The sequence below is a fragment of the Lynx canadensis genome, chromosome B4, assembly GCF_007474595.2.
Source record: "Lynx canadensis isolate LIC74 chromosome B4, mLynCan4.pri.v2, whole genome shotgun sequence".
Lineage (NCBI taxonomy): Eukaryota > Metazoa > Chordata > Mammalia > Carnivora > Felidae > Lynx > Lynx canadensis.
In genome coordinates, this window is record NC_044309.1 from 132,156,890 (window position 1) to 132,182,086 (window position 25,197).

General features: G+C 57.5%; 1 protein-coding gene across 2 annotated transcripts in view; it reads left to right on the forward strand.

Annotated features, from left to right (window-relative positions):
- TAB1 (TGF-beta activated kinase 1 (MAP3K7) binding protein 1) overlaps positions 1-22,595 on the forward strand; it is a 32,704-nt gene extending 10,109 nt beyond the window's left edge. Inside the window, exons 2-11 of one of the 2 annotated variants that reach the window (XM_030320670.1) lie at positions 4,555-4,691; positions 5,033-5,186; positions 11,183-11,269; positions 11,816-11,954; positions 12,760-12,873; positions 13,468-13,579; positions 15,770-15,914; positions 17,479-17,701; positions 18,740-18,902; positions 20,773-22,595. In XM_030320670.1, the coding sequence (XP_030176530.1) occupies positions 4,555-4,691; positions 5,033-5,186; positions 11,183-11,269; positions 11,816-11,954; positions 12,760-12,873; positions 13,468-13,579; positions 15,770-15,914; positions 17,479-17,701; positions 18,740-18,902; positions 20,773-20,980 (1,482 nt within the window). In that variant the 3' untranslated portion in view covers positions 20,981-22,595. The remainder of the gene's footprint in view (positions 1-4,554; positions 4,692-5,032; positions 5,187-11,182; positions 11,270-11,815; positions 11,955-12,759; positions 12,874-13,467; positions 13,580-15,769; positions 15,915-17,478; positions 17,702-18,739; positions 18,903-20,772) is intronic. The other variant, XM_030320671.1, reaches the window with a different exon arrangement.
- The last annotated feature ends 2,602 nt before the right edge of the window (positions 22,596-25,197 follow it).

The window sequence follows — 25,197 nt, forward strand, 5'->3', positions numbered from 1 at the left end:
AGAAACCCGAGCAGGCTCCACCCTATCAGAGCAGAGCCAATGTGGGGCTCGATCTCATGAACCGTGAGATCATGACCTTAGCCGAAATCAAGAGTCAGATGCCCAACTGACTGAGCCACCCAGGGGCCCCTGGAGAGGCCTCTTCTGACCATTTCATCTAAAAGCCCTCACCATCACTCTCTGTCCCCTTACCCTAATTATTTTTTCTGTGGCTCGTATCTCTGTCTGAAATATTTTATAATATGTATTGTATTCTAATATTGTATTGTGATACAATATTTATTATATTAACATGTTGGAAGTTTCTCTTTCCCTAGAAAGGAGGCTTCAAACAAGGACCCTCAATTATGTCCTGCACTGTGGCCCCAGTGCCTAGAATGATGTCAGCCTTGTATAAATGCCCAGTAGATGTTTATTGAATACACGGTGGTATTAATTGAATACACTATAATTGCATAATGTCATATGTGGAGTCCAAAGACCTAATTAATTTCACATTTATATTAAGAGAGACATTTGTATCACTCTCAAATGAGACAGGTCGAGATTGCAGCTAGAAACAATTTGCGTTACTGTGACAATTTTTCTTCCCGTATGTCACTTGACCTAAAAGTGCTGAGTGCCTGGTGTCGTCAGGAGCTGAACAGAATTTCAGCTCTTGCTGTTTCTTTTCTATGGCTAGGTTTTGGTCACATTTTTTGTTTTCAAGTGGCTTTTCAGCCCTTGTGGTGAAATTGTGTAGATGTCCTATAAAGAAGACGTAAGTAAATTTAAAGACATACCATGTTGGCGGATTGCAAAATTCAGCACGGTGAGGATGTCAGATGTCCTAAACTGACCTATAAACAGTTCCAGTCAAAATCCCAGCAAGTCTTCCGTGTAGATATAGACAGGCCAATTCTAAAATTTACGTGGGAGGCAAAGGAGCTAGGATCGCTGAAACAGTTTTGAAAAAGAATAAAATTAGAGGCAACCCACTACCCGATTTTATAATATAGATTATAAAGAAGTTGTAGATTTTGTAATATAGACTTATATACAGATTTAAACTCTAGATTTATAAAGGTATGGTAATCCAGAGCATGGAATCGGTGGAGGGATAGACACCTGGATCCATGGAACAGACTAGAGTCCAGAGACGGACCCACACGAGTATGGCCAGTTAATTTTTGAAAGAAGTGCAGAGGTCATTTAATGGAGACAGGGCCGTCTTTTCTTTTTTTTTTTTTTTTTTTTTTAATTTTTTTTTTCAACGTTTATTTTTATTTTTGGGACAGAGAGAGACAGAGCATGAACGGGGGAGGGGCAGAGAGAGAGGGAGACACAGAACCGGAAACAGGCTCCAGGCTCTGAGCCGTCAGCCCAGAGCCCGACGCGGGGCTCGAACCCACGGACCGCGAGATCGTGACCTGGCTGAAGTCGGACGCTTAACCGACTGCGCCACCCAGGCGCCCCAAGGGCCGTCTTCTCAAGAAACAGTGTTACAACAATTGGCTATCTGTATGTGCAAAACAAAACCCAAAACAACTTAGGCCGAAACTTCCCGGTTTATGCAGAGATTAACCCCAAATGGATCACAAGTCTAAATGTAAAACCGTGAAACTATCTGAAGAAAAACCTAGAAGGTCTCTGGGGCTGGGCAGAATTCTTAAGACACCAGAAGTGTGCGCCATGAGAGAGAAAGCTGATAAAATGGACTTCATAAAAACTGAAAACTCTTGCTTCGCAAAAGGTACCAGGAAGTGAATGAAATGACAAACTACAGGCTGGGAAGACATACTTGCAAATCACATGTCCAACAAAGGACTTGGTCCAAAAAACACAAAGGGCTCTCAGAACTCAACAAATAACCCAATTGAAAAATTGGCATAATGGGCACCTGGGTGGCTCATTCGGTTCAGCATCTCCCTTGATTTTGGCTCAAGTCATGATCTCGTGGTGGACTGAGCCCCACGGCAGGCCCTGCGCTGGGCACGGAGCCTGCTCGAGATTCTCTCTCCCTCTCTCTCTGCCCCTCCCCCCACTAGCACTTGCTTTCTCTAAAAAACAAACAAAAAAAGACTTACAACAGACTCTTCTCCAGAGTTGTGTCGATGGCAAATAAGCACATGAAAAAAATGCTCAACACCGTCATTAGCCGTTAGGGAAATGCAAATCAAAGGCGCGATGGCATGGGCTGCACACTTCTCAGAATGTCTGCATTTAATAGGACCACGGCGGGGCGAGGGTGTGGAGCACCTGGAACTCTCGCCCGCTACCGGTGGGAATGCAGATGGTACACCGCTTTGGGAAACAGATTGGCAGCTTCTTACAAAATTAAGCCGCAGTCTCATCCCTACTCCAGAGACGTGAAATGTTATGTTCACACCAAAACCTGCCCGTGAACGTTTATGCCAGCTCTCTTCATAATTGCCGAAAACTGGAAATAGCCCAGATGCCCTTCAGTGGATGAGTGGACAGGCTTCTGCATCCATCTGACGGGAGGCTCTCTGCGATGAAGGGACAGACTTGCCGCCCGCAGTGACTTGGGGGGGGGGGGGGGGATGGGGGTTGGTCTCCAAGGCATCATGCGGAGTGAGGGGAACCAGTCTTAAAAGGTTATGCCTTACAAGACCTAGAGTGTGGTGGTGGTGGGCATCAGGGGCTGGGGAAGTGAGGGGAGTTTGTGTTTAGTGGGGACAGGGTTTCAGATTTACAAAAGGAGGGAAAGAGCTATGGGGACGGATGGCAGGGCTGGCCGCCCAGCGCCGAATGTATTTAGTACCACCGGACTGTACATTCAAAAACGATTAAGATGGTGAATTTTGTTATGTGTGTTTCATCACAATAAAAAGAAAAAAAGCCGCGTACTGCCTAATTTCACTTAGGAGATTCTTGAAAAGACAGCGAACGACTGAGCACAAGTCTGCTTGTTGGGCGTTAGGGGAGGGGTGGCTACGAAGGGGCAACTCACGGGTACGTTTTGGGATGACGGGGCTCTTCCCACATCTTGTGGCGGCAATCACCCAAAACACGTGTGAAAACTCCTAGACCGGCATGCCAAAAAAAAAGTCCATTTTACTATGTGTTAATTTAAAAATAAAAATAAACTCCTGCACCCTGCAGAAGCTGCTCCAGGGTGCAAGACAGACAGAACCCGCTAGAATCAATGCAGCATCAAAGCAATTTTAAAAAGCCATAAACGCACTCACTGTCAGTATGTAAATAAACAGAAGATAAAATTTGCCACAAAAGCTAACCACAGGCCATTTGCATATCTGATTGCAAGAGCCTGCTGAAGTGGTTTTCACATCCTTTTTTGAAGACTTACTACTACCTTACAAGAAATTGTGCACAGGATACGTGCCTGTTGAATATTTCAGTACAGCGTTCCGTTCGATCCAAGTGGTACCCTCTTTGCAGTTGACCTTCGACGCTCCCCATCAGTTCCAGGCCGGGTGGTCCTGGGAAGGCTCTTGGGAACCAGGCACAGCTCTCAGATAGGGGCCTGGTATGGGGAGGCTTTCAGTGAGAAGAATGGCTCATACCTGGGCCTTGTGTCAGAGCCGTTTCTGGGACTTCGGAGCGCACTCCTAGGAGATTTCGGAAATTCAGAATCTGTGTTTGGGCTGGGCCTGGACGGCTCTGCATAAGTGCTCACGCGTGTATGTGAGGTTTAAAGCTGGACTGCCTGTTTTGAGATCCAAGGGGTAGAAAGGCAGTCAGATGCAGGCAGGCAGGAGTAGGGGAGCCAGGTGTAGGAGGGGTGCATGAGAAGGGCTGTCAGCCGAGCCAGAGCAGTGGCAGCGGGAGGGGGTCTTCCTGAAGGAAGACTTCCTGGAGGTGGTGACTCCTGAGCCAGAGTTCTGAAGGACGTGGAGAATTGCTAGACAAGGGTAAGGAGTATATTCTTGCAGAGGGAAAAGAGTGAGGTGCTGCAGGCACTCGTACTGGGAGAGAGGGATGTGGCACGGAGCAGATGCGAGAGGGTGCCAGAGCGGAGCAGGGACCGAGGGGAGAGATGCCAAGGGCATGGCGAATGACTGAAGCTGGCTCGTAAAGGCAGTTTCTCAAGCGCCGTCGGGCCTCCCGAATCGGCCACCCGGGAGGAGCTGCCTGCGACGCGGGCATCCTGGGCCCCACCAGGACCAGACATTCTGGGGGTTGGGCCTGGAAATCTCCAGTTTTAACTGGAGTCCAACTGGGGTTGGAGTCAGAGCCACGGCAGGGAGCGGTGGGGAGCCACCAAAGAGCTTTCTCCCAAGCGACTGCTTCTTTTGTGTGTCTCACTCATGTTTCGTAACACAGCTCCTGCTTAGAAACCACTGCGGAGCCTAGAATTTGGGAACTCTGGTTTTTTCCAGGTTTCCTGGGGAACGGCATTGTGGACTACCCATAAAAACATGCAAACCCTTCTGCAGGTGTTTGTTCACCCAAGCACTGTTTTCCGGAAGGAAGCAGAACCGTCTGTGGGGCTCTGGGGCTGCCATGTTTCTGTTGGGGAAGAGAAAGAAGGTGAGGTGGGGTCCGTCCTCATGAAGGAGGTGACACTTTCTGGTTTCCTGGTGTCCTCAGGAGCAGCAGCCAAGCTGGACAGACGACCTGCCGCTCTGCCACCTCTCCGGGGTTGGTTCAGCCTCCAACCGCAGCTACTCTGCTGATGGCAAGGGCACCGAGAGCCACCCACCGGAGGACAGCTGGCTCAAGTTCAGGTGAGCGCTGCCGGCAGTGCCCTCCTGAGCCTCGGAGGCAAGCTTGCACCCGTCCCGAGTGGGGCTTGCCACTGAGCTGTGACCCACGGGGGGGCATCTCCTGCTGTCCCTTGCACTTCTGGACCTCAGGCCGACCGAGGTCCAGTGGTGTCAGGGAGTGTCCTGGAAGGCCATGCCGGGGTGGAATGATGGTCAGAGTGGGGGAACCCCGGTGGGCATCCGAAGCCACCGCTGCTGTATCTCTGGTCTCCCCCAGTCCTTTCCCTCCTCCCCTCCACTTGGGAACCGGCGTCCCTCTTCTGTGAGCCCCCCGTCTCAAGCCGCTCCCCCTTCTCTGTCAGGAGTGAGAACAACTGCTTCCTGTACGGGGTCTTCAACGGCTATGATGGCAACCGGGTGACCAGCTTCGTGGCCCAGCGGCTGTCTGCAGAGCTCCTGCTGGGCCAGCTCAGCGCGGAGCACACCGAGGCGGACGTGCGGCGTGTGCTGCTGCAGGTAGCGGGGGTCAGGCTGGCCGACCGTGACCCCGGCCGGTCGGCTCCCCCGGGAGCTCAGCCCTGCGACCGCAAAGTGCGGGGTCAGCCGGGGTTGGTCTGAAGACGCTGCCAGCACCTTCTTTCCCGCAGAGCAGCGGTGGGAGCCTCTCCCGGCGGCCGGGTGTGAGGAGAGCGGTGGCCACGGGGCTTAGCATTTCAAGTGGCAGGTGCCCCTGGCAGCGGGGAAGTCCACGTAGGAGCCGTCTACTGCCCGGGAACTTAAGGAGCGAGGATTCTCAAAGTCCACCGTGGCATCCAGTAATGCCAGAGGCCTGTGGCCGAAATGAAAGTTCACCGGATGCCCTGTTGGGCAGTGAAATGAGATCCTTGCTCTGAGGATCCGAGTCCGTGGTGTTGGGAGGCCTGAATGGGAGCGGGGTGTACTCAGAAAAGCAAGACAGGGAGGCTCCTACCCGCAGAGGTGCTCGGGGTGGGTGTAGCAGGCAGTAAACCAGTGCGAGTATCACACAAGTCATAGTGAAGTGGGTAGTGGGGACGGAGGGAGGGAGCCGCCCAGTGAATTCAACCTGGCGGCAGCTAAGAGGCTCATCCCCTCCCGGGACCAAAGAACGGCAGTTTCCAGCGTTTGGTTTGGGGACGTCATCTGCGATTCAAAGCGGTGCATTTTGTGAGAGGCGCCCCCAGAGCAGGACAGCCCTGCGCCCAGTGCACCCAGGCCATGGTGGCGGTAGCTACCCCGTGATCCAAAGAGACAGAGGACCTTTGGGGACCATTAGGCCGAGGAATAAAGAGTGAAGAAGCGGTAACTAAGAAAGGCTGGCGCGGTGGAGCTGAGGACTGATTGCGGGGGGCTGAGGGGTGGGTGGAGCCGGTCGAGAGCCCCAAGTGTATGGTGACTGGGATTCGGGCGAGGGAAAACACCTCGAGGTAGCATTCGTGTTGAAGTGCGAAAGGCTTTGATTGCCCCGGTACCCTCCACACGGAGCACCCCAGACGGGATGTGAAAATCATCCCCCTGCCGTCGGCCTGACCGGACCGCGAGCCTGTCAGCAGCTGCCCGGGAGTCAGCAGAGACACGGACAAGAGGCCGGCCACGGGCAGCAGTGCTCTACACAGCCAACTGTGCTGCCGCGAGCCCAGCGAGCTGAGCTGGCCCCGCCCTGCCACGGACGGTGGCGGCGCTGCCGTGCACGGAGCAGCCGGACTCCCCTCTCGCACGCCAGCTCTTGGCGGTGGCTGGCTCGGCCTGCTAGAGGCCCAGGCGGGGCTGGGGGCGCCTCCGTCACCACTTCCTCACGGCCCGTGGGCAGGGGGCCGAGGACCTCGGAAGCCACGTCCTCCTGCCCTCCGGAAAGACCCGCCTCCGCAGAGTCAGCCCCTTCCTGGGGGTGCCCTGTCCGCTTTCGGGAATGGGCCTCTGTGGCTGCGCGGAGCCACGTGGGGAGCCGTCCCTTGCCCGCGATCTGATTAGAAGCGTGAGGATGGCAGCTCCGGTCGGCGAGGGCCCCCGTTTCTAGCAAAGCCCGTTAAGGAGCCAGACTGCGATGTTCTGGGGGTGAAGCGGGTGGCTGTGGAGTGCAGCCTTCCGGTCTGGAAGCCCGTGGGCAGCCAGAGGGAGCCGCGGTTAGGCTGTAGTCCTGGGACGCGTGGTCCGTGGCGGCCAGCGCTTCCACCTGGAGGAAGGAGCTGGAGGGCCTGATGAGTTGACCTCTGTGCCAGCGACAGAGCTTGCTGTTGGGCTCCTCCCTGCCGAAGCGCGGGGGCTCCGTGTGTGGCTGCGGAGAGGGTAGTGGCAAGCGAGGTATGCGTCCGCAGTGCGAAGGCCGTGGCGGGCTTGCCGCAGCATGGCGGGGGCTGAAGCGTTGACAGTTAGTGTTTAACCTCAAGTGGAGTTTCCCAGCCTTCAGAGGACCAATCGAGGCCCAGAAATTTAACACTTGTGAGCGGCCCTTGAATCTTATGTGGGGCGATAGCCCAACCTCTGTGCTGCAGGTGGGTCACATCCAATGGAGGTCGAACGCTTTCCGTAGCCTGCCTGGTACGCCTTGTAATTTAAAGGGTGCCCCTCACTGATGTTTAGAGGGGTTCCCAGAAGGCGTCGACAAGAGCGGTAAAATTTCTCTTTTACGTGTCCCAGTGGGTAATCAGAGAAGTATACGGGTAATTGTCCCCTGGAGGAGGGACAGGCTCCAGGAGACTGCTGGGTTCCTGGGCAGGGGCCTTGTAGCCGCCCCTCTCAGAAGTCAGGGTGCGGGACCCAGATCCTGCTGCCGGGGCTGGGCCGTGCCAAGAGGTGACGGCGTCAGCGGCACCTGAGCAGAGGCCTCTAACTTGGGTCCTGGCTGTCCCGAGAGGAAGTCATCAGGGTCCCTGATCTCCAGAGCTGCCAATATGGAGAGGCACGTGGGTCATCTTGTACGGGAGGGAGCCGCGTTGCAGGCCGCCCCTCAGTGGGGACCTAAAAGGGGCCCAGAAGTCCCTGTATCCCCTAGGGCCCCTCCGTTGGGTTCCTGGCTGTAGGAGGAGTGGGGCCTGTTCACCTTTACCGGCAAACGAGATTTGGGCTTCAGAAAAATTCTTTTTCGTGTCTAGCTACAGCATTGGTACCACCTAATGCCTGCGGTACTGTATCTGACGTTTCTATAAGTTGTAACAGCATGGCCTTTTTGGGGGGGGGGGGGCTTACCCTTTAAGTAAAACTCTTGAGATTCTGGCCCCCGGGGTGCCTCCTCTGGGTTGGACACGGTCAGGGAGTGTGGAAACGTACCACTTAGCAAAATGACGGACCCGCTGACCCATCCCGGTTTCTGGCTGAGAGGAGGTGTCTCATCCGGGGTTGTCCACTTACGGTGAGCCTGAACTCTGAAGTCAACGGAGGGATGGTCCCAGTGCCAAAATCTGAGTCAGGACACGGGACCTTCTTTCTCCTTATCTCCAAGGGCTCTGCAAGCTTGCGGGGATCTCTTCCTCAGAGCCCACCCCCTTTTTTATTTTGTCTGTCTCCTGCCCTTGTGGCCTGACACATTTGGCCCCCTTGCTGTGGTGACAAGTCCAGGGGTCCTCTAGGGTGTCCCTGATAAAATGGGTCCTCAATACCCTGGGTTTTTTTATTTTGTTTTTGTGTTTTTAACGAAGTATGGATTGTGGAGTCTTGGGCCACCCAGCCAACTGGCGCATCTCAGCCGCCGCAAATAGCAGGTGGGAGCCTGTTCCAAAGTCCCAGAAGAGCCAATCAGCACCCTTCTCCTCCCCACTTTGGGCACATTTTTCTAGAAAACCTTGCACTGCTAGCGTGGTATAGTCCCCTGTCTCCATTTCTGGTTCACACTGGTCGTTGTTGGACATCTCAGTTCGACGGACGGTAGCAGGGAGCGCCTGGGATGGGGGCTGCTGCGTCCTGCCCTAGGGTGCCCCAGTACATCTCCCGGGAGTTAGGTCCACCTCAACCAGCGCAGCGCTCACCAGTGCCTTTGGGAGAGGCCCCCGGCCCCGGGAATGTAGCAAGAGCAGTTGGGTGCAATATGCCACTGTGCCCAGTAAGGCCCAAGCCACGTGAGGGGGGTTCTTACAAGAGTCTAGTCGATTTTCATCCTCCTTTGGGGACTTGGGAGGAGCTGGTACCGTGTGCTCGGGGGCCCTGCTTTTAGCGAGGGTGCGTTTTGCTCTACCACACCAGGGGTGGGACTGCCAGTATCCCGTGGGGTTAGGGGACGATCTGCGACAGCGGCAGGGAAGGCAGCAACACCGGAGGCGCTGGCCCGGGGTGCCGGGATGCCCCTGGTGGAGTTGCCTCTGTCACGGGTTGGGGCCGGCTGCCCAAGCTTAACACCCAGCCCCAACCACCAGCACGGTGGCCCCAGCCGCCAGCCTCCCTTTCCAGCACTAACCTAGGGGAACTCTCTTTGGCTTCCTGGGCCATACGGTCTGCGCCCCTGCTGGGAAGGAGGCAGAGTCCTTCCGTCCTAGTTAGCTCACTGTGGCTCAGCTTTCGCGTGCGATCGTAACCAGTCACCTCCAGACCAGACACCCAGTGGGGTCTCCTTTAGAGACTAATGGGAAACACAGCCACCTCAGATTGGGGCCTGCCGGTTGGCCGCTGCAGGGGAGTCCAATCTTTTACAGCGTAACAACTTAGGGTGGGGATTTGTGGCAACACCCAGAGGCAGTGCCAAGCAACGCTACGGACTGCCAGCAAGCCGTGCTTCCTTCCAGAGAGCCCTGTCCGTCCGGGAGAGGAAGTTTGTGAGCCATTCATAGCCCTGAGGCATCGTACAGGGTACAGACTGCAGGGCACCTGGGAGGCTCAGTTGGGTGAGCGGCCGGCTCTTGATTTCAGCTCAGGCCACGATCCCAGGGTTGTGGGATGGAGCCCAGCGTTGGGCTCTGTGCTGAGCACGGAGCCTGCTTAAGATTCATTCTCTCTCTCTCAAATTAAATTAAAAAAAAAAAAAAAAAAAAAAAGGAGATGCTCTCCTTGTCACCAATGGTATTGAGAAGCCAGAGCTGGGATATTGAATTAAGATTACGTAGATTATAACCTGATGACACGGGGTCAGCAGGTAGCTCCCTCAGCATCCAAGCACATGTCCCCTCTGGGGATGTGAGACCCGTGGGGGCTGTTTTGATTGAAGGCACAGTCTCAGTACCACCCCAGAAAGGAAGTAGTGTCACAGATTTATTATTACTTACAGATCCCGAAGCAAGGGGGCGCCCCTTGCCTGGGGAGGAGGACAGTCCTCCCTCCTGAGTCCAGAGCCAGCGGGAGATAAAGAGCAGGGTAGCAAGCACCTATTACTTCCAGGTTGGTCGCGGTGGAGCTCACTACTTTTTGTAGCCTTAATTCTAAGTGGTTATTTTAAAAGGTGCTGCCAGAAGCAGCGACGCGGGAACTGACGGCGGGAATCCTAAGCTCAGACCCTTATCTTGGTGTCCAGACTCTGGTTACGAGCAGGGTTATCACACTGTCAGACGCCGAGGCAGCAACTCAGAAAGACAAAGTTGTTTTATGAGAACAGGGGCTCCCCACCTTCCCAGAGCGCAGGACTGGGCAGCCAGCCAGCTGCGGTCCTTCCCCTTGACCTGCAGGGTGGGCTGTGGAGGAGATGCTCCTGGGGGAGGGGCGTTAGGGATGCAGCCTCAGACCCACGGGTGCAGTGGGCGGGGGCTGAGCTCGGGCGGAAACAGGGTAACCGAGGGCGATCCCGTTCCTCCAGGTGAGGCTCGGGTGCTCAGTCTCCGGTGGCTGCCGGCACCGCCGGGCCCTGCTCCTCGCGGGTGCTCATTGGCCGGTTCTGGTTTCCGTGGGCCGTTCTGGAGCTCTTGTTCCTGGCACCTCTTGTTGGAAGCTCGTCCAGAGGCACTTACTTACTTTAAGATGAGAAGGATGGATTCCTGTTCCTCGAAAACTGTTCTCGGCCGTTTTCCAGCATCAGCACCTGGGCCAGAGGCCTCCGTGGCCTCGGGGCCCCGCGCCAGTGACTCTGGCTGCACCCTCCCCCCCTCAAAGGCAGCCATGTGACTGGCGTCGAGGGACTGGCAGGACGTAGTAGCGATACTAGGTGGCACTGATCTAGACTTACTCTGAGCCGGGGTTTGGGGGCACAGGGTGGATTGTCTCCATCACCTTCAGAGTAGCGCTTGCCTCCCACGTGGATGAGGAGGTGGAGACTGCCCAGCGGGCGGGTGGCGGACGTGGGCTTCACCCCCGGTGACCGGATTCCCAGCCTTGCTGGTAACTCCTGCGCCGCCTCCTGCCTCTCTGGTCTCCACGGTGCCACCTTAGCAGCGACCAGCCCCGTGGAGCTGATGTCTCCGCCGGAGGTTGCTCTCTAGGAGACGTAGCCTTGCAGAGCCCCCTGTGAAGCCCGCATCACGTGACCACCTGCAGTTAATACAGAGTTTGTCACTATTAATAGGACGCATTTCAGTATCTGGTGACGGTGGCATTTTGAACTGACCTGTGCCCTGACACCCCTCCCTGTCCTCTGCCTCCAGGCCTTTGATGTGGTGGAGAGGAGCTTCCTGGAGTCCATCGATGACGCATTGGCTGAGAAGGCCAGCCTCCAGTCCCAGCTGCCAGAGGTAATTCCCCGGCCTGCTCCCCGGCGGGGGGGGGGGGGGGGGGGGGGGGGGGAGCACGCCAAGGCCTGGCTTTGCTAGGAGCAGGGACTTCCCTTCCATGTCACTGTCAGGCCACTGACACGACTGGGCCAGAGCAGCAGGATTCAGGGGACCGGGTGACAGACTCGTTCCTGCCCGAGGGACTGGGGGACGATGCGTTCGCAGGGGCTCTTGCAAGAGGCCTCCCTGGCCCGTGCAGGCAGCTTCACTCCGGCCCAGCATGGGGCGGGCAGTGAAGAATATGAGGAAAGGCCCTTCCGGTTCAGTCCCCGACCTCACCCTGTGCGTAGCCTCGTCACCCACCCGCTCACATCAGCCACCGGCACTTTCAGAACTGACGGCACAAGTCGGGTCATGTCTGGCTTTCCCGCAAGAAGCCTGCCTGGGGCTACAGTGCGGCTTCATCCTGGCCCGGACCTCAGATCCTTGCCTTCGAAGGGAGGGGGTGGCTGGTGAGATGGTCTCCGAGGACCCGGCCTGCTCTGACCTCCTGATGACGGCCTGTAGGGTGTCCCTCAGCACCAGCTGCTTCCTCAGTACCAGAAGATCCTCGAAAGACTCAAGGCACTGGAGAGGGAGATTTCGGGAGGAGCCATGGCTGTTGTGGCGGTCCTTCTCAACAACAGGCTCTATGTCGCCAATGTCGGTGAGCCGCCTACCCGTCCCCGGGCGGGGAGTGCTGGGCAAGAGGTAGCCTCAAGGTCTGTGTGTTCTTTGGACTGTCCGCTTCCCAGACACGTCAGCCCTCCAGCCCGCGTCTCCTGAGACTGTTGGGTATGCCTCCCTGTTTCTCCGCAGGAGCGTCCCAGTCCCAGCCCGGGGAGCTGGAGGTACCAGCTAGGAGGCAGGCGTCCCGGCTTTAGTCCCCGCCCTGCCCCAACTGACTCTGGGCGAGTTGCGCCCCCTCTCTGGGTCGCCTCAGTGGCTTCCTCTTCAGGAAGAGGATGCCTGGCTCTAGAACACCCACTCGGCATCCCACAAAGGGCGGCGAGACGGGCTGGGTGAGGGCCCACAGGGACATTTGGATTTCATTGTGGACAGAATTAAAAAATGTAAAAAGATAAGCACGTAGCGAACCCCCGTGTGCCCATACCCCGGCCACAGCGATCACCTCCTTGGGGCCAGTCTCATTTCCTCTGCAGCCCTTTGTCCCCACAAACCCCAGACATCGTGTCGTTTTCTCTTTGTAGATATTTCAGTATGTCTCCCTAGAGAAAAGGTCTCTTACTAAAATCCTAATCATCCTAGGATGACACTGGAAAAGTTTAACCTAATTCCTTAATATCATCAGCACGCCCTGACTGGTGACTCACCCCAGTGGTCTAAGCCTATTTTCTTTGCTCGTTTCAAGGATTTCCTTGTGTGAGATGCCTGACTTTTCTCTCTCTGCTCAACGCGTCCTGCCCCTCGCTGCACCCAGACTTTGCTCAGCCGCTCAAATTCTGCTGCAGGTACGAACCGTGCCCTTTTATGCAAATCCACGGTGGACGGGCTGCAGGTGACCCAGCTGAACGTGGACCACACCACGGAGAACGAGGACGAGCTCTTCCGCCTCTCTCAGCTGGGTGAGCGAGGGTAGGGCCGACCCCTCCACGGCTCCCCCTGCGTCCTCTTCCGGTGTCCACGTAGAGAGAGGCGTGAAGGGCTTGCTTGGGCTGTGACCTTGGGGGTGGATCCCAGCTCTGCCCCTTACTAGCTGGTGATACGCAGAATTTCCTAAGTTTTCTGTGCCTCAGTTTCCCCATCTGTGTAATGAGAATCGTAGTAACACCTGTCTTGGGGCGTTGTGAGGGTCGAAAGTCCGTATGTGTAAAGTGTTCGCAAGAGTAGTGAGCGTGCGGTAGGTACTGTGATCGGCGGAGACTAAAAGGCCAAAGAAGTCCCAGGATTGCAGCCACCTCGGCCTAGCTGCCCCCTCCCCCCAACTTCCCGGGGAGCTCTGCAGCCCAGGCTGCTGAGTGAGGGGGCGTTCTGATGGGGCTGGGCTCTGGGGACCCCGGGGCGCTTCGGGGTAGCCGCTCTCCAGGGCGTCCTGGTGTGACTTCATTCTCTGTTCGCTGGGTCTTCGTTGCCTTGTTTTTGTGGCTGTGTCTGGATCCCCTTGTTTGAGTTTCTCATGACGGACAGGATCTGGGATCCTGTTGTCCTCCCTCTGGCAGGTTTGGATGCAGGAAAGATCAAGCAAGTGGGGGTCATCTGTGGGCAGGAGAGCACCAGGCGCATCGGGGATTACAAGGTCAAGTACGGCTATACTGACATCGACCTACTGAGGTAGGTGGCCCATCCAGCTGCCCCCTGTTTGTTTGTAAGGCCAGAGGGCCTGGGCAAAAGCAGACTTTAGGCTCTAGGGACAAAAGGTAGTTTGAGGTAATTCAGAGCCCAAGAAGACCTTTATTCCTCCCAGAGATGTTGGCGTGTGGCCCTAAACCCAGCGAACCAGGAGTTGGGGTTCTAGCGTAGGGTAGCAAGCACCTGTTACTTTCAAGGTGGTTGGGGTGGAGGTCACTGCTTTTGGAAGCCTTAATTCTAAGTGGTTATTTTAAAAGGTGCTGCCAGGAGCAGCAAAGCGGGAACTTACGGTGGGAATCCTAAGCTCAGGCCCTTATCTTGGTGTCTGGACTCTGGTTACAAGCAGGGTTATCACACTGGGTCATGTTGGGGAGCTGGGTCAAAGCCAAGCGTGGCGACCAGTGCCACAGGGCCTGACACAAGAGGCCAGTGTTGGCACGAGCTGCCTGGTGTGGATAGGGGCGGACCAAAGACCTGCTGGTCAGTGCTGTCCGTGGCTGGGGCCGGGGCAGAGGTGTGAGACAAATTGCACACAGCCCTCGGAGGACACTGCCCTTGTGGGTGCCACCCAGTGCTCGTAGCAGCAGATGGGCCGCGATGATGATCGTGGGCCTTCATTGTACCAAGCCTGTGCCCAGCTCTTTACGTGCGTTCTTACTCAGTCCCTACTCAGGTCTTGTGAGCTTGTTGTCCCAAAGCTGTGTTCTTGTGAGGAAATGGTAGCCTGCCTGGTCACAGGGCTAGCAGGGGGCTGAGGCAGGACTCGAACCCAGGCCTCCTGAATCCAGAGCAACATCCTTAACATTGACTGGGAAAATAGGCTTGTGTGTGCATGTGTGTGTTGCCATCGCAGTATTTGATGGGGGAGCCATGGGGGAATCATACCAAACACGCTGGCGTCAGAGCCAGGCTTGTCGTGGCCCAGAAAGCAGGAATTAAAACTCCTTACTCTCACCAAATTTAGGCAATTGAGTTTGGAAACTTTTGTCTCTGATTTGTGGGGTTCTGTTTGCTTAGGAGTTCTGTTTGCTTAATTGGAAGGTACACATGTAGTTTAGAACAATTCAAATAGCGCCAAGGGTATACAACGAAAAGTAAGTTTTCCTCCCGCTGCAAGGCTGGACTCCTTCCCCAGAAGCTGCTGGTTTCTTGTGTATCGTGTCCACCTGCACGTGTGTGTGTGTGTGCGTGTGCCTGTGCGTGTGCGTGTGCGTGTGCATGGACGGGGCAAGCATCCTTTTTAATGTTTATTTTTGAGAGAGAGAGAGAGAGAGAGAGAGAGAGAGAGAGACAGAGCATGAGCAGGGCAGGAGCAGAGAGAGAGGGAGACACAGAATCTGTAGCAGGCTCCAGGCTCTGAGCTGTCAGCACAGAGCCTGACGCGGGGCTCGAACTCACAGACCGCGAGATCATGACCTGAGCCGAAGTCGGACGCTCTACTGACTGAGCCACCCAGGCGCCCCGAAAGCATCCTTTTTAAAGCACCCACAAGTGCTGGCATCTGCTTTCCAGAGCGCCGCACCTCACTTATTCCCTGATGGGTGCCGTTCCTCTGTCCCTGAGGGGCGGGGTGTGGGCTGCGGAGTCCCAGAGTGTGGCTGAATCAGCGCTCACCTCACCGGCCCCTGCTCATGGGCTCCCAGGACGTTTCCAGACTTTACTCCTCTGAGTGCTGTTGCCGGGAACCCTTCTGCTTGGCTCCGTGCGCACATGCACGTGTTAGAGTTCTGTGACATTCGCTGACTCTGCCAGCGCCTCCGTTAAGGGTCCCAGTGCGGGGGGGACGCGTACGTGGCATCTGAGTCGGCTTGGATACTTGTTCTGGAAGAGCCCAGGAGGAGTGGGCTTCTGAAAGCGATCCACCCCCTCTCGCCGTCCTCACTGCCACTGCACAGGCTCTGTGGACAGGAGATGTCGACCAGGGTCGGGAGTGGGTGCCCGACCTTCGCTGTCCTGACCCAGCTGCCCCACTCGCTTTCCTGGCCCTCAGAGCTTTCCTTTAAGACACCCTCAGAAGACAGGTCTGTCTTCCTGGTTTTCTCTTTCCTGTTTCTTTTCCTCTTGTCAGATGTGTGTTTTAGTTTACATTCTGGGTAGATTCTGGCCCTTAGCAGAAAAATGTCCTCTGGGGGCCCTTCTGAGCACGGCTCTCCCCCAACTCTCTTCCTACAGTGCTGCCAAGTCCAAGCCTATCATTGCAGAACCCGAGATCCACGGTGCACAGCCCCTGGAGGGGGTGACCGGCTTCCTGGTGCTGATGTCGGAGGGGCTGTACAAGGCCCTGGAGGCAGCCCACGGGCCTGGGCAGGCCAACCAGGTGAGCCGGGCCCAGGCAGAGCCCTGCCAGCCAGCCCGCAGGGTGGCAAGCTCCCCCGGGGGCCCAGCCAGCCCTTCTGCTTGGCTCCAAAGTGCTTCGGGACCCAGAGCTCTAGCTCTCGAATGCCAGCCCTGGACAGCTTCTCTGCATTCAAAGCCGGGGGGAGAAAAGGCTCAGAGCTCCAAGAACACCCATCCCACCCAAAGCTGTGCTTGTTCTGGGCTTGAAGCAGGGTCAGTCCCCACGGCGCTGAGCACAGCCGGAAGGGAAGAGGGAGAGAAGGAAGTGAATGTCCATGGGCAAATTGTTCTGAAGTCTGTCTAGGAAGGGCCCTGGACGGAGGACGAGAGCCCAGAGGGGTGTGGTCTGTGCCTCAGCCTCCCTCGGTCCCTTCCCCTCCCTCCCCTTCCCTCCCCTCTGAGCTGTGCCCCCGGATTATAGTTTGCTTCTCATCTCCGAGATGGGGTGATAACACCTAGCTTTTGGGGATTGTGTTGAGGGCCAGGTGTGATAGGTTCCCCAGCCAGTGGGAGCTGCTTATTTTCGCTGCACTTGGAACACACGTGTCAGATAGTTGTCACTAAAGCATGGCTTTGAGACAGTCACTTCAGGATGGTTTTGTAGGGAGGCTGCCTTTACCTGACCTTGGATAGTAAATTCAGGCTGCGTTTCTCCTTCCATTTGTAATTCCTGTAGGAAGGTAACTTTTTCTACTTTGTCTTTTCTAATTAAAAATCACGCGGAAAACTTACGCCTGTCTCCTGATAACCCGTGTTCAAGATTTTTCACCTGTTTTATCTTATCGTCCCTGCCAGTAGCCTTGTAACACAGGAGGCAGGGGCTCACTGACACATTGAGGTAAGGAACTTGGGGCTCACAGAGTTCAGGGTCTTGCCTGAAGTGACAGCGACAGAGCCGAGCCCACCCCGGATGGGGCTCAGTCACTTCCTGTGACCTGCCCCAGCCCCCCTACTTTACTTCTAAGAGACTCTGGCCAGCCATCCTGTAGAGGAGTTTGTGTTTGTGATCTTACTGTCAGTGTGATTTTTTAGTTTTGGTTTTTGCCATAGAATTATCTAGTGGCTTTCGCTGGGTTCTAGAAAAAACTGGATAGTGGATTTCTCTGAGGACAGGGCCTACCTTCACTCTGTATTCCCACTTTCTAGTATAAACGGCATATCGTAGCCTACAGTAAGTTCCAGGAAGGGAAGCTTAGTAATAACGACAGTTCATTCGGCACTTTTTAGTGGTCTCCAGAATGTCCTCCCATCCATTGTGTTTTTTAATTCCCTTAATAACGTAGCGAGGTGGACATTAGCCCCCATTGTTTTGGTGTGGAGGCCAATACTTGGAGAAATCACAAGGTCACACCTTTACTGATGAGAAAGTTCCAGAAGAATTATCCTGAATACCTTGAAAAGCTCGGCTTACAGGCTTGACTGGTGGTGACTTCCTTCACCTGTTTGGCTGATGCCCCGTAAGCATCCTGATGAGGCTCTGGAGTTGTGGCCCACACTCCAGGGGCCCCACCCCACTCCTCACCAGGTTCACCCCCCTCCTCCAGGAGATCGCCGCCATGATCGACACTGAGTTCGCCAAGCAGACTTCCCTGGATGCGGTGGCCCAGGCCGTGGTGGACCGGGTGAAGCGCATCCACGGTGACACCTTTGCCAGTGGTGGGGAGCGTGCCAAGTTCTGCCCCAGGCACGAGGACATGACCTTGCTGGTGAGGAACTTCGGCTACCCACTAGGCGAGATGAGCCAGCCCGCAGCGTCCCCGGCCCCAGGTATGCGCACAGCATGGACAGGAGGCCGTGGGAGGAAGCCGGCTGGGGCTGTGGGGGGTTTTGCTGCCGGCAGTGGACACGGAGCCAGGGGCCTGGCCTGGCTACGATCCAGGCTCTCTGTCTTTAAGCCTCTCCGAGCTGAGTTCAGCTTTTTTTTTCCCCTTCTGCCTGTGAGTGTGGATTATAGCACCTGCCCGCCTACCTCCTAAAGACCTGAGTGTGTGGACAAGCACTTTGCCAAGCCTCGAAGCCACATAACAGGGGTGACGGCTGCCACTGGTGTGTGCCTGGCACTCTACCCATGTAGTTCCTTTAGTCCCTAAAACCCTAGAGACAGATGGCATCCCTTCTACTGAAGAACTGAGGTTCTAGAAGGAAGAGACAGAGGCGAGGTCAGGCCTGTGGTCAGAGGGTACCCCGAAACCTGGCTCTGACCCTGGACAGTGTCGGGGGTGGGGCGAGACGCTTTCTTTTCTGCCTTTGTAATTCTGCAGTCGGCTTGCTCGGGAAGAGAGGCGATGGTTCTTTTTTGTGTCTCTCCCATGCTGCTCCGTGTCACGACCACCGGTTCCTAGGGGCTGCGCTTCCTTTTTTTCAAACGAGCCAGCCTTAGCGCGCAGGCAGCACAGATGGATTAGTTCTCCCACGGACACTGGGGTTACTGGAGTTTTCTCTAGCTTGTTGTTATTGCAACCATATTTTCATTGGGCCGACCTCAGCCTACCCCTTGGCTGAAAGCGTCGTGGGAAGCCAGGCAGTAACCCTTTCCTTGAGCCTGCTCGGCACTCACTCTTCCCGCTTTGAGCAGCGGCCGTGCTTTGTTGCCGAGAGGATCTCCTTGCCCGCCTGGAAGAGTCTGCCGTGAGACAGACGTCCCTTCGCTGTCCCAAGGGGCAGAGGACCATGCCTCCCTCCTCGGCACCTCAGACGCTGTCCCTGTTAGGCCCTGCAGTAGCCCTGTTCCCACCACCCCAGGGACCACCCCCCCTCCAGCTGCTGCCTGCAGCCCACTGCTCTCTCTCTCTCTCTCCCCCTGAGCTACAGGAGGCCGCGTGTATCCTGTGTCCGTGCCGTACTCCAGCGCCCAGAGCACCAGCAAGACCAGCGTGACCCTCTCTCTCGTCATGCCCTCCCAGGGCCAGCTGGTCAATGGGGCCCACAGCGCCTCCACCCTGGATGAGGCCACCCCCACCCTCACCAAGTAAGCCCTCACCTCACCCCGGGCGCCCTCGGGCCCACCTCCCGGGAGGACCCTCGGACCTGGACACGAACGGCCGTGGGGCCGAGTCCCGGCCGAGCCACGTTGGGTGGGGTGTGCTAGTGCCCCGTACCTCTCAAATTCCCCGGCCCCTTCCCCGGGCTTCCCCCAGATGTAGAGGCCGGAGGACACAGCCCTGCGGGTTCCCACAGCTCACTGAAGCCAGGCCTGGGAGGGGTGGAGGTTCGGGGCAGAGCAGATGAGGGGGGCTGGGAGGAGACGGGCCACCAATGCGGACGGCCCGCGGGTCGTGTTTTCCTGTGGGTCCCACAGATTAGTTTTCACTTATGGGAAGGTTCTGTTCTTTTCTCTTTTCTCATCTTTGCCCGTCTTGGAGCACGCGATGCAGGTCTGCCTCCCCGGTGGCGTCGTGCTTGGGGGACATTGTCTGGCCTGTCCCAGCTTGCTGCTTGCCAGAGCCGGTGCTCTGACTGAAGTGTCTCATTTTAGGTTTAAAGGGAGTTGTCTAGTTGAAAGCAGGGGGAGCGGTGGAGGCAGCGGGAGGCCCGGAGCCCAGGAGTGAGTGGGCTGGCCCCTCCTCACTGCAGACCTGCCTCACAGGTCTGGTGTCTCTCCCCCACCTCTACTTCCGTGGAATGTCCACCCCCCTCACCCCCCACCCCGCCAGGGGACCCAGGGCTCCGGTTTCCACATTCCAGCCCGGCACAGAATAACAGGGATGCCACAGCCAGCCCACTCGGAGGATGCGGCCAATCGGAAAGGCCCTTTGGGAGGGAGTGGCCACTGCCTCCCAGGGGGCCTTCCCATCTCCCCGCCCCCACGTGCCCCTGCTCCCACCCCTGTGCGCCCAGGGGTCCTGCCGGGCTGCTGAGCGGCAGGCATCGCGAGTTTGGAGCGCCCCCCCCACCCCTGCAGGGTGAGCGGTGCCCACAGAGGCAGAGTGTGATAGCAGTGGTCACAGGGCAGGCAGGAGAGCCAGCCGTCCTTCCGCACCTCTGACTCTTCGGGGCCCTGCATCTGAGCACTAGTCAGGGCCCACTGTGGGCGGGCTGGTGCTGGGGGCTGGGCAGTGCTGGGAGTGTGCAGGAGGGCGGGTGGGCAGGTGATACCCGGCTGTTAGGCGTTCTGTGACGGGGGGGTGGGGGGGGGTGCCCAGGGAGCTCTGACGACAGGGGCCCGTCCCTACCCAGCCAGTGTGAGGGAGAGAAGGAGTGAGTGAGTTTTTTGGGAGAAGAATCCTTCCTGGCTGTGATCAGTGGGATCTGGAGAAGCTGGAATGGACCCCCTCTAGCTCAGTGCGGCTCTGAGGGTGGGAATGTCCCGTGTCCTATACAGGAGCCACTAGGGTGCATGGCCATCAAGCCCTTGAACCGGGTGATCCATTCTATTAAATTCTAGTTAACTTGACTTTTTTTTTTTTTTTTCAATGTTTATTTTTGAGAGAGAGAGAGAGAGAGACACACACACGGAGACACAGAGACACAGTGTGAGTGGGGGAGGGGCAGAGAGAGAAAGAGACACAGAATCTGAAGCAGGTTCCAGGCTCCGAGATGTCAGCACCGAGCCTGACTTGGGGCTTGAACTCACGAACCGCGAGATCAGGCCTGGGCCGAAGTCAGACCCGCAACCGACTGAGCCACCCAGGTGCCCCAAATTCTAGTTAACTTAAGTAGCCGCCTATAGCTAGAGCTTGGAAAAGACATTTGATTTTTTTTTTTTTTTTTTTGTCAGTAGCTCGTAAGAACCTCTGGCTGGTCTGGCTCTTGTGGCCTGAGGGGCCGGCTGAGGCAGGGGCCTCTCTGTCGTAGGGTAGAAGCCAGGGTCCCTGACTGAGTCTCCCCTGTCCCCACAGCCAGAGCCCGACCCTGACCCTGCAGTCCACCAACACGCACACCCAGAGCAGCAGCTCCAGCTCAGACGGGGGCCTCTTCCGCTCCCGGCCTGCCCACTCGCTCCCGCCCGGGGAGGATGGCCGGGTCGAGCCCTACGTGGACTTTGCCGAGTTTTACCGTCTCTGGAGCGTGGACCATGGCGAGCAGAGTGTGATGACGGCGCCATAGCCCTGACCGCGGAATGTGGCCCACGCAGGACCTTGCATGGGGACAAGGGGGCCCAGCTCTGGGGCGGGATGGTCCTTTTCCTACCACTTGCCTGTGCCCGTGGGGGCCGGTGTGCCCGGTCCTGAGCCTGCACCATACTCTCAGCCCACAGTGCTTGGTGCTGCAGAGAACATTCTCTGAGAGAGTACCAGTGCAGACTTGTCACCGCACAGAGGGCCGGAGGCCACTTCCTCGGGCAGACTCAGGACCACTGTGGTCTCAGAACACTGGCTCAGTGCAGGAACCGCGCTGGCCCGCAAGCCCGCCACTTGGGACGGAGCGTGGGGAGTTCTCCTGCGACCCTGCATGCCACGAGCCCGGCAGCCACGGCTTTCTCAAGGCCACCACCTTCCCCTGGAAGAGCCTGTGGCCACTGCGACTGCCCCCTCACCAGTGGGCGGTGTTCCCCCCCCTTTCTTCTTCAGCCTCCGGCGTGGAACCCTGGTTGGCATCTGCACCTTCAAAGCCTGCCCCCGTCTCTGGGCCTGCCTGGGTGGTTTTCAGCGGCAAATGTTCGGGGAGACCAGGGGAAGCGCCGGGAGCCTGGGGTGGCCTGCACAGGGGCAGGTCCGGCGGAAAGGAACGAGAGGGAACTGATCCAACAGGAGCCCCCCAAAGGGGGCAGGATGCGCGCAGACCGAGCGGGGACGGTGGCCGCTCTCTTCAGGCCCCTCCAGGAACGGGGAGGCCCTGGGTCGGGGTGAGCTGGCTCTGCTGTCTCCTTTCCCGGGCCGAGGAAGGCCCCGGACCGGGGAGCTGCTAAAATTAGCCGGCTTTACCGCCAACGACAAGTTCTATCGGCTGTAAGGAAAAAACAGGTCACGGGTCAGGCCTGGGGGCTCGTTTGAAAGAACAGTGGGGAACACTTCCAGAAGGGAAGAGGTTTTGGATACCAGCTGCCGCGGGTGACCGAGGGCTTCAGAGACACGCACCGCTTTGACAGACACTTGGGGACGGGAGCAGACCGGCCCAGGCCCTGAGACCGTATCACACGTGCTCTTTGCTGTCGGTGGGCAGAGGCCGCCGCCAGGGCTGTGGGCCGGGAGTGCCGCCCCCCGCTTGGGGAAGAGGAGGCAGGAGGCCCACAGCCCGCCCGACTCCCACAGTGGGTGATGGAGCCGCACTCAGACCTTTTCTCCGGGGTCTGAGGCCTCCCCGGGCCCCTCTGCCCCGCCCTGGCTCCCAGGCCCCTGGCCCACGACGCCCCAGACCCAGCTCACCAGGGGCCACCGCCGCATGCGGCCTCCAGGGTGCCCAGACCCCGGATGATCGGAGGCCAGTGCCGAGGCCCTGCTCGCTCTGCGGTGCTCCCCGCGGCCGAGCGGGGCCCAGGGTGCTGCACTGGGGGGCAGGGGGCGGTTTCCGAGGGGGCCGTGCCCGAGGAGGACCAGCGCCTCTTGGCGGGGACCGTGACCACGGAGCTGTGTCTGTTGCGCAGGTGACACAAGGGCTTGCGAACAAAGAGCGTTCTTTTCTTGTCAGGCTCCTAGGAATGTCTCTGTGATGCTGTTCGGTTCTAGAAATAGAATCACTTTTTTACTGCAATAAAGGAAGGATAACTGGTGGTCTTGCACAACGTGCGTTCACAGTGCTTCGGGGGCGCCGGGCTGGCGCCGTCGTAGAGCATCTGACTCTTGATTTCGGCTCAGGTCCTGATCCCAGGGCCATGGGATCAAGCCCTGCGTCAGGCCTCATGGTGAGCGTGGAGCCCGCTTGAGATTCTCTCACCCCTGCTCCCTCCCTCTCTTTCTCTAAAAATAAAAATTAAAAAAAAAAAAGTGCAGTTACTGAGGCCTCCCGTCGCCGCGGCCTCGGGAGGTGGAGCCTCCCCGTCCCCGTCGGCAGCCGGAGGCCCCAGCTCGCTTGCTGGGCGGTGGCAGAGCGCGGATGTGAGGCCCAGCCTTCTGGTGGGACCCGGCCTGCCAGCCTCACCGCCCAAGGGGAGAGCGCTAGGTTGTCCGGCATCCCTGTCCCCGCACATCTGGAGAGGGTGACAGTTCTCTAGGCCCTGTGGGCAGTGGTGTGGCCGACAGAGCTGCAGGTCACTAGGACACTGCCCTCCCCCTGTCAGCAGTTCGTGGACATCCAGGGAGTTGCTCTGCTTTGTTTTGGTTTTGTTTGGGTGGAGGACTTTCCATAAATACTGGCCTCTTCCTGCTTTATAGGAATTAAGAACTTCCCCCTCTAACAAGAGCGTCTGCTTAGAAACAAAAGCAAAAGGTCAGGGTTTGGATGGTGGCGTCTGAGGCTCCCGATGCCCCCGCCCCTCTGCCGGGAAGGGGCTCTGGGCCGAGAGCCTGCAGAACCGTCTTCCAGGCTCTCTCCCCCTCCTCAGCTTCTCCAGCTGTCCCTCGGGAGGCCCATAGCACTGCTGGCCCCCGAGTCCTTCTGGAGGCCGGTGTCAGCCCAGCACCCTGAGAGGGAGGTGGTGTGGGTACCTTCTCTCAGAGTGACTGAGGCACAGACAGGTGGGCATAATCCCCGCCACAAGTGGCCCTAGCCAAGCCCTAGGCCCCTGGGTCTCTCGTAGCACCTGCTCCGTCCCAGGAGTGGGGGCAAGGCACTGCCCTCTGCCGGCTTTGTGTTCCCTGTTCCCCACCCTCGGTGTCATTCAGTCCTTGAGCCTGCCTCCTGGGGCCGAAAGGGGCACCGGGTCAGCCTCCTGGTTCCCTTCGGTGGATTAAGCCATGAAGCAGAGAGGGGTAGTTGAGGAATCTTAGGATTTCAGAAATGGCAAGGGTCAGTTCCAGGAGGAGAACCAGGGCAGCCAGGCAAAGCTGCGAGGCCACAGGCCCGCACTGACGCACAAGGCAGGCAGACGGCCAAGGCCGGCGCTGGGCCAAGCCAGCAGGGCCCCCCCTCCCTCCAGCCTTGACCTTTAACCATCCCCCCCCACCTCACTGGGGAGAGCACTGTTTCCCTGGGGCCTGGATCAAATAGAACCAGAGAAAGCCCAGCCACCGCCTGTGTCCACCTGTCCCTTGAAGACATCTGGTCCCCTCACAGGACAGAACTGAGGCTTGTCTGAGGCTCTGGCCTGGATCAGACCAGAAGAGCTAGGCCTTCGCGAGCTGCCGTCCATCCCGGGACCCGAGGCAGGTGAGCAGGCAGGGGGGACACCCGGCAACACCAGGAGCTCCGTGGACTGTCTCGGGCCATCCTCACTAGGATCTGTTCTCCTGTTTCCAGCCTTCATCTGGTCCCTCGAGTTCTCACCGACTGGCCCTGCAGCTGGACCGCAGAGCCGACTCCACGATGCACCTGTTGGCGGGGGATCCCACCGCTGCTGACGCTGGTAGTGAGACCCGTCGGGGGCCACTCGGGCTGCCGGAACGTCCTAGGGAAAAGCACCTGATCGGGCTCTTTACACGGCTGGCTCCTTCCTGTCATTCAGACCTCAGCTCAAATGCTGCCTCCTGGCAGAGGCCTGCCCTGGTCCCACGCCAGCCACATCCTGCCACATCTCCCTGTTTAATCCGCTTCACAGAGTCTCTTGACGTTCTGGCTCGTTTACCTGTGTTGTCTCTCTCACCCACGAAGATGTCCACGCTGTGAGAGGGGGAACTTTGTCTACCTTATTCCATTGGGTCCGAGCCCCAAGGTCAGTGCCAGCCACATAGGAGCCCCTCACATGTATGTTAAATGAGTTTGGGATGACCTGCGTGACCTTGGACAAGTTGCTTGCTCATGCTGAGCCTCTGTTTCCTCGTCGGTAATATGAGGATCCAACCGACTTCTTCATAAGATCGCCTGACATGCTGAGTCGCCAAAGCTATGAGAAGTGAGAATGGCCCTTCCCTGCAAATGTGGAAATGGACTGCACTGTGTTACAAGAACGTTAGCCGAGATTGCTGCCCCTTTCCCCCCACTCCCCGCCCCCCACGATAAAGTCGTATAATGAGGGCTCTACCTGGGGTTTCCCAGGTAGCAGGGGGGCCTCCAGCCTCCCCTAGGAACCCAGACGTTGGGGACTGGGTGTGTGACTCTTGCCTCTTCTCAGCCAAAGCCCAGAGGGAGGCCCTCAGCTGGGCTCCTGAACATTTCTTCCAACAAGGGCATCTTTCATGGTTTTGCCTTCTGGGCCCCCTATTTTGAAACCAAACAAGAACACAGATCACTGCCAAACCAGACAGGCTCGGCATGAGCACGCGCTTTGTTCCCACGCAGAGGTGATGTCA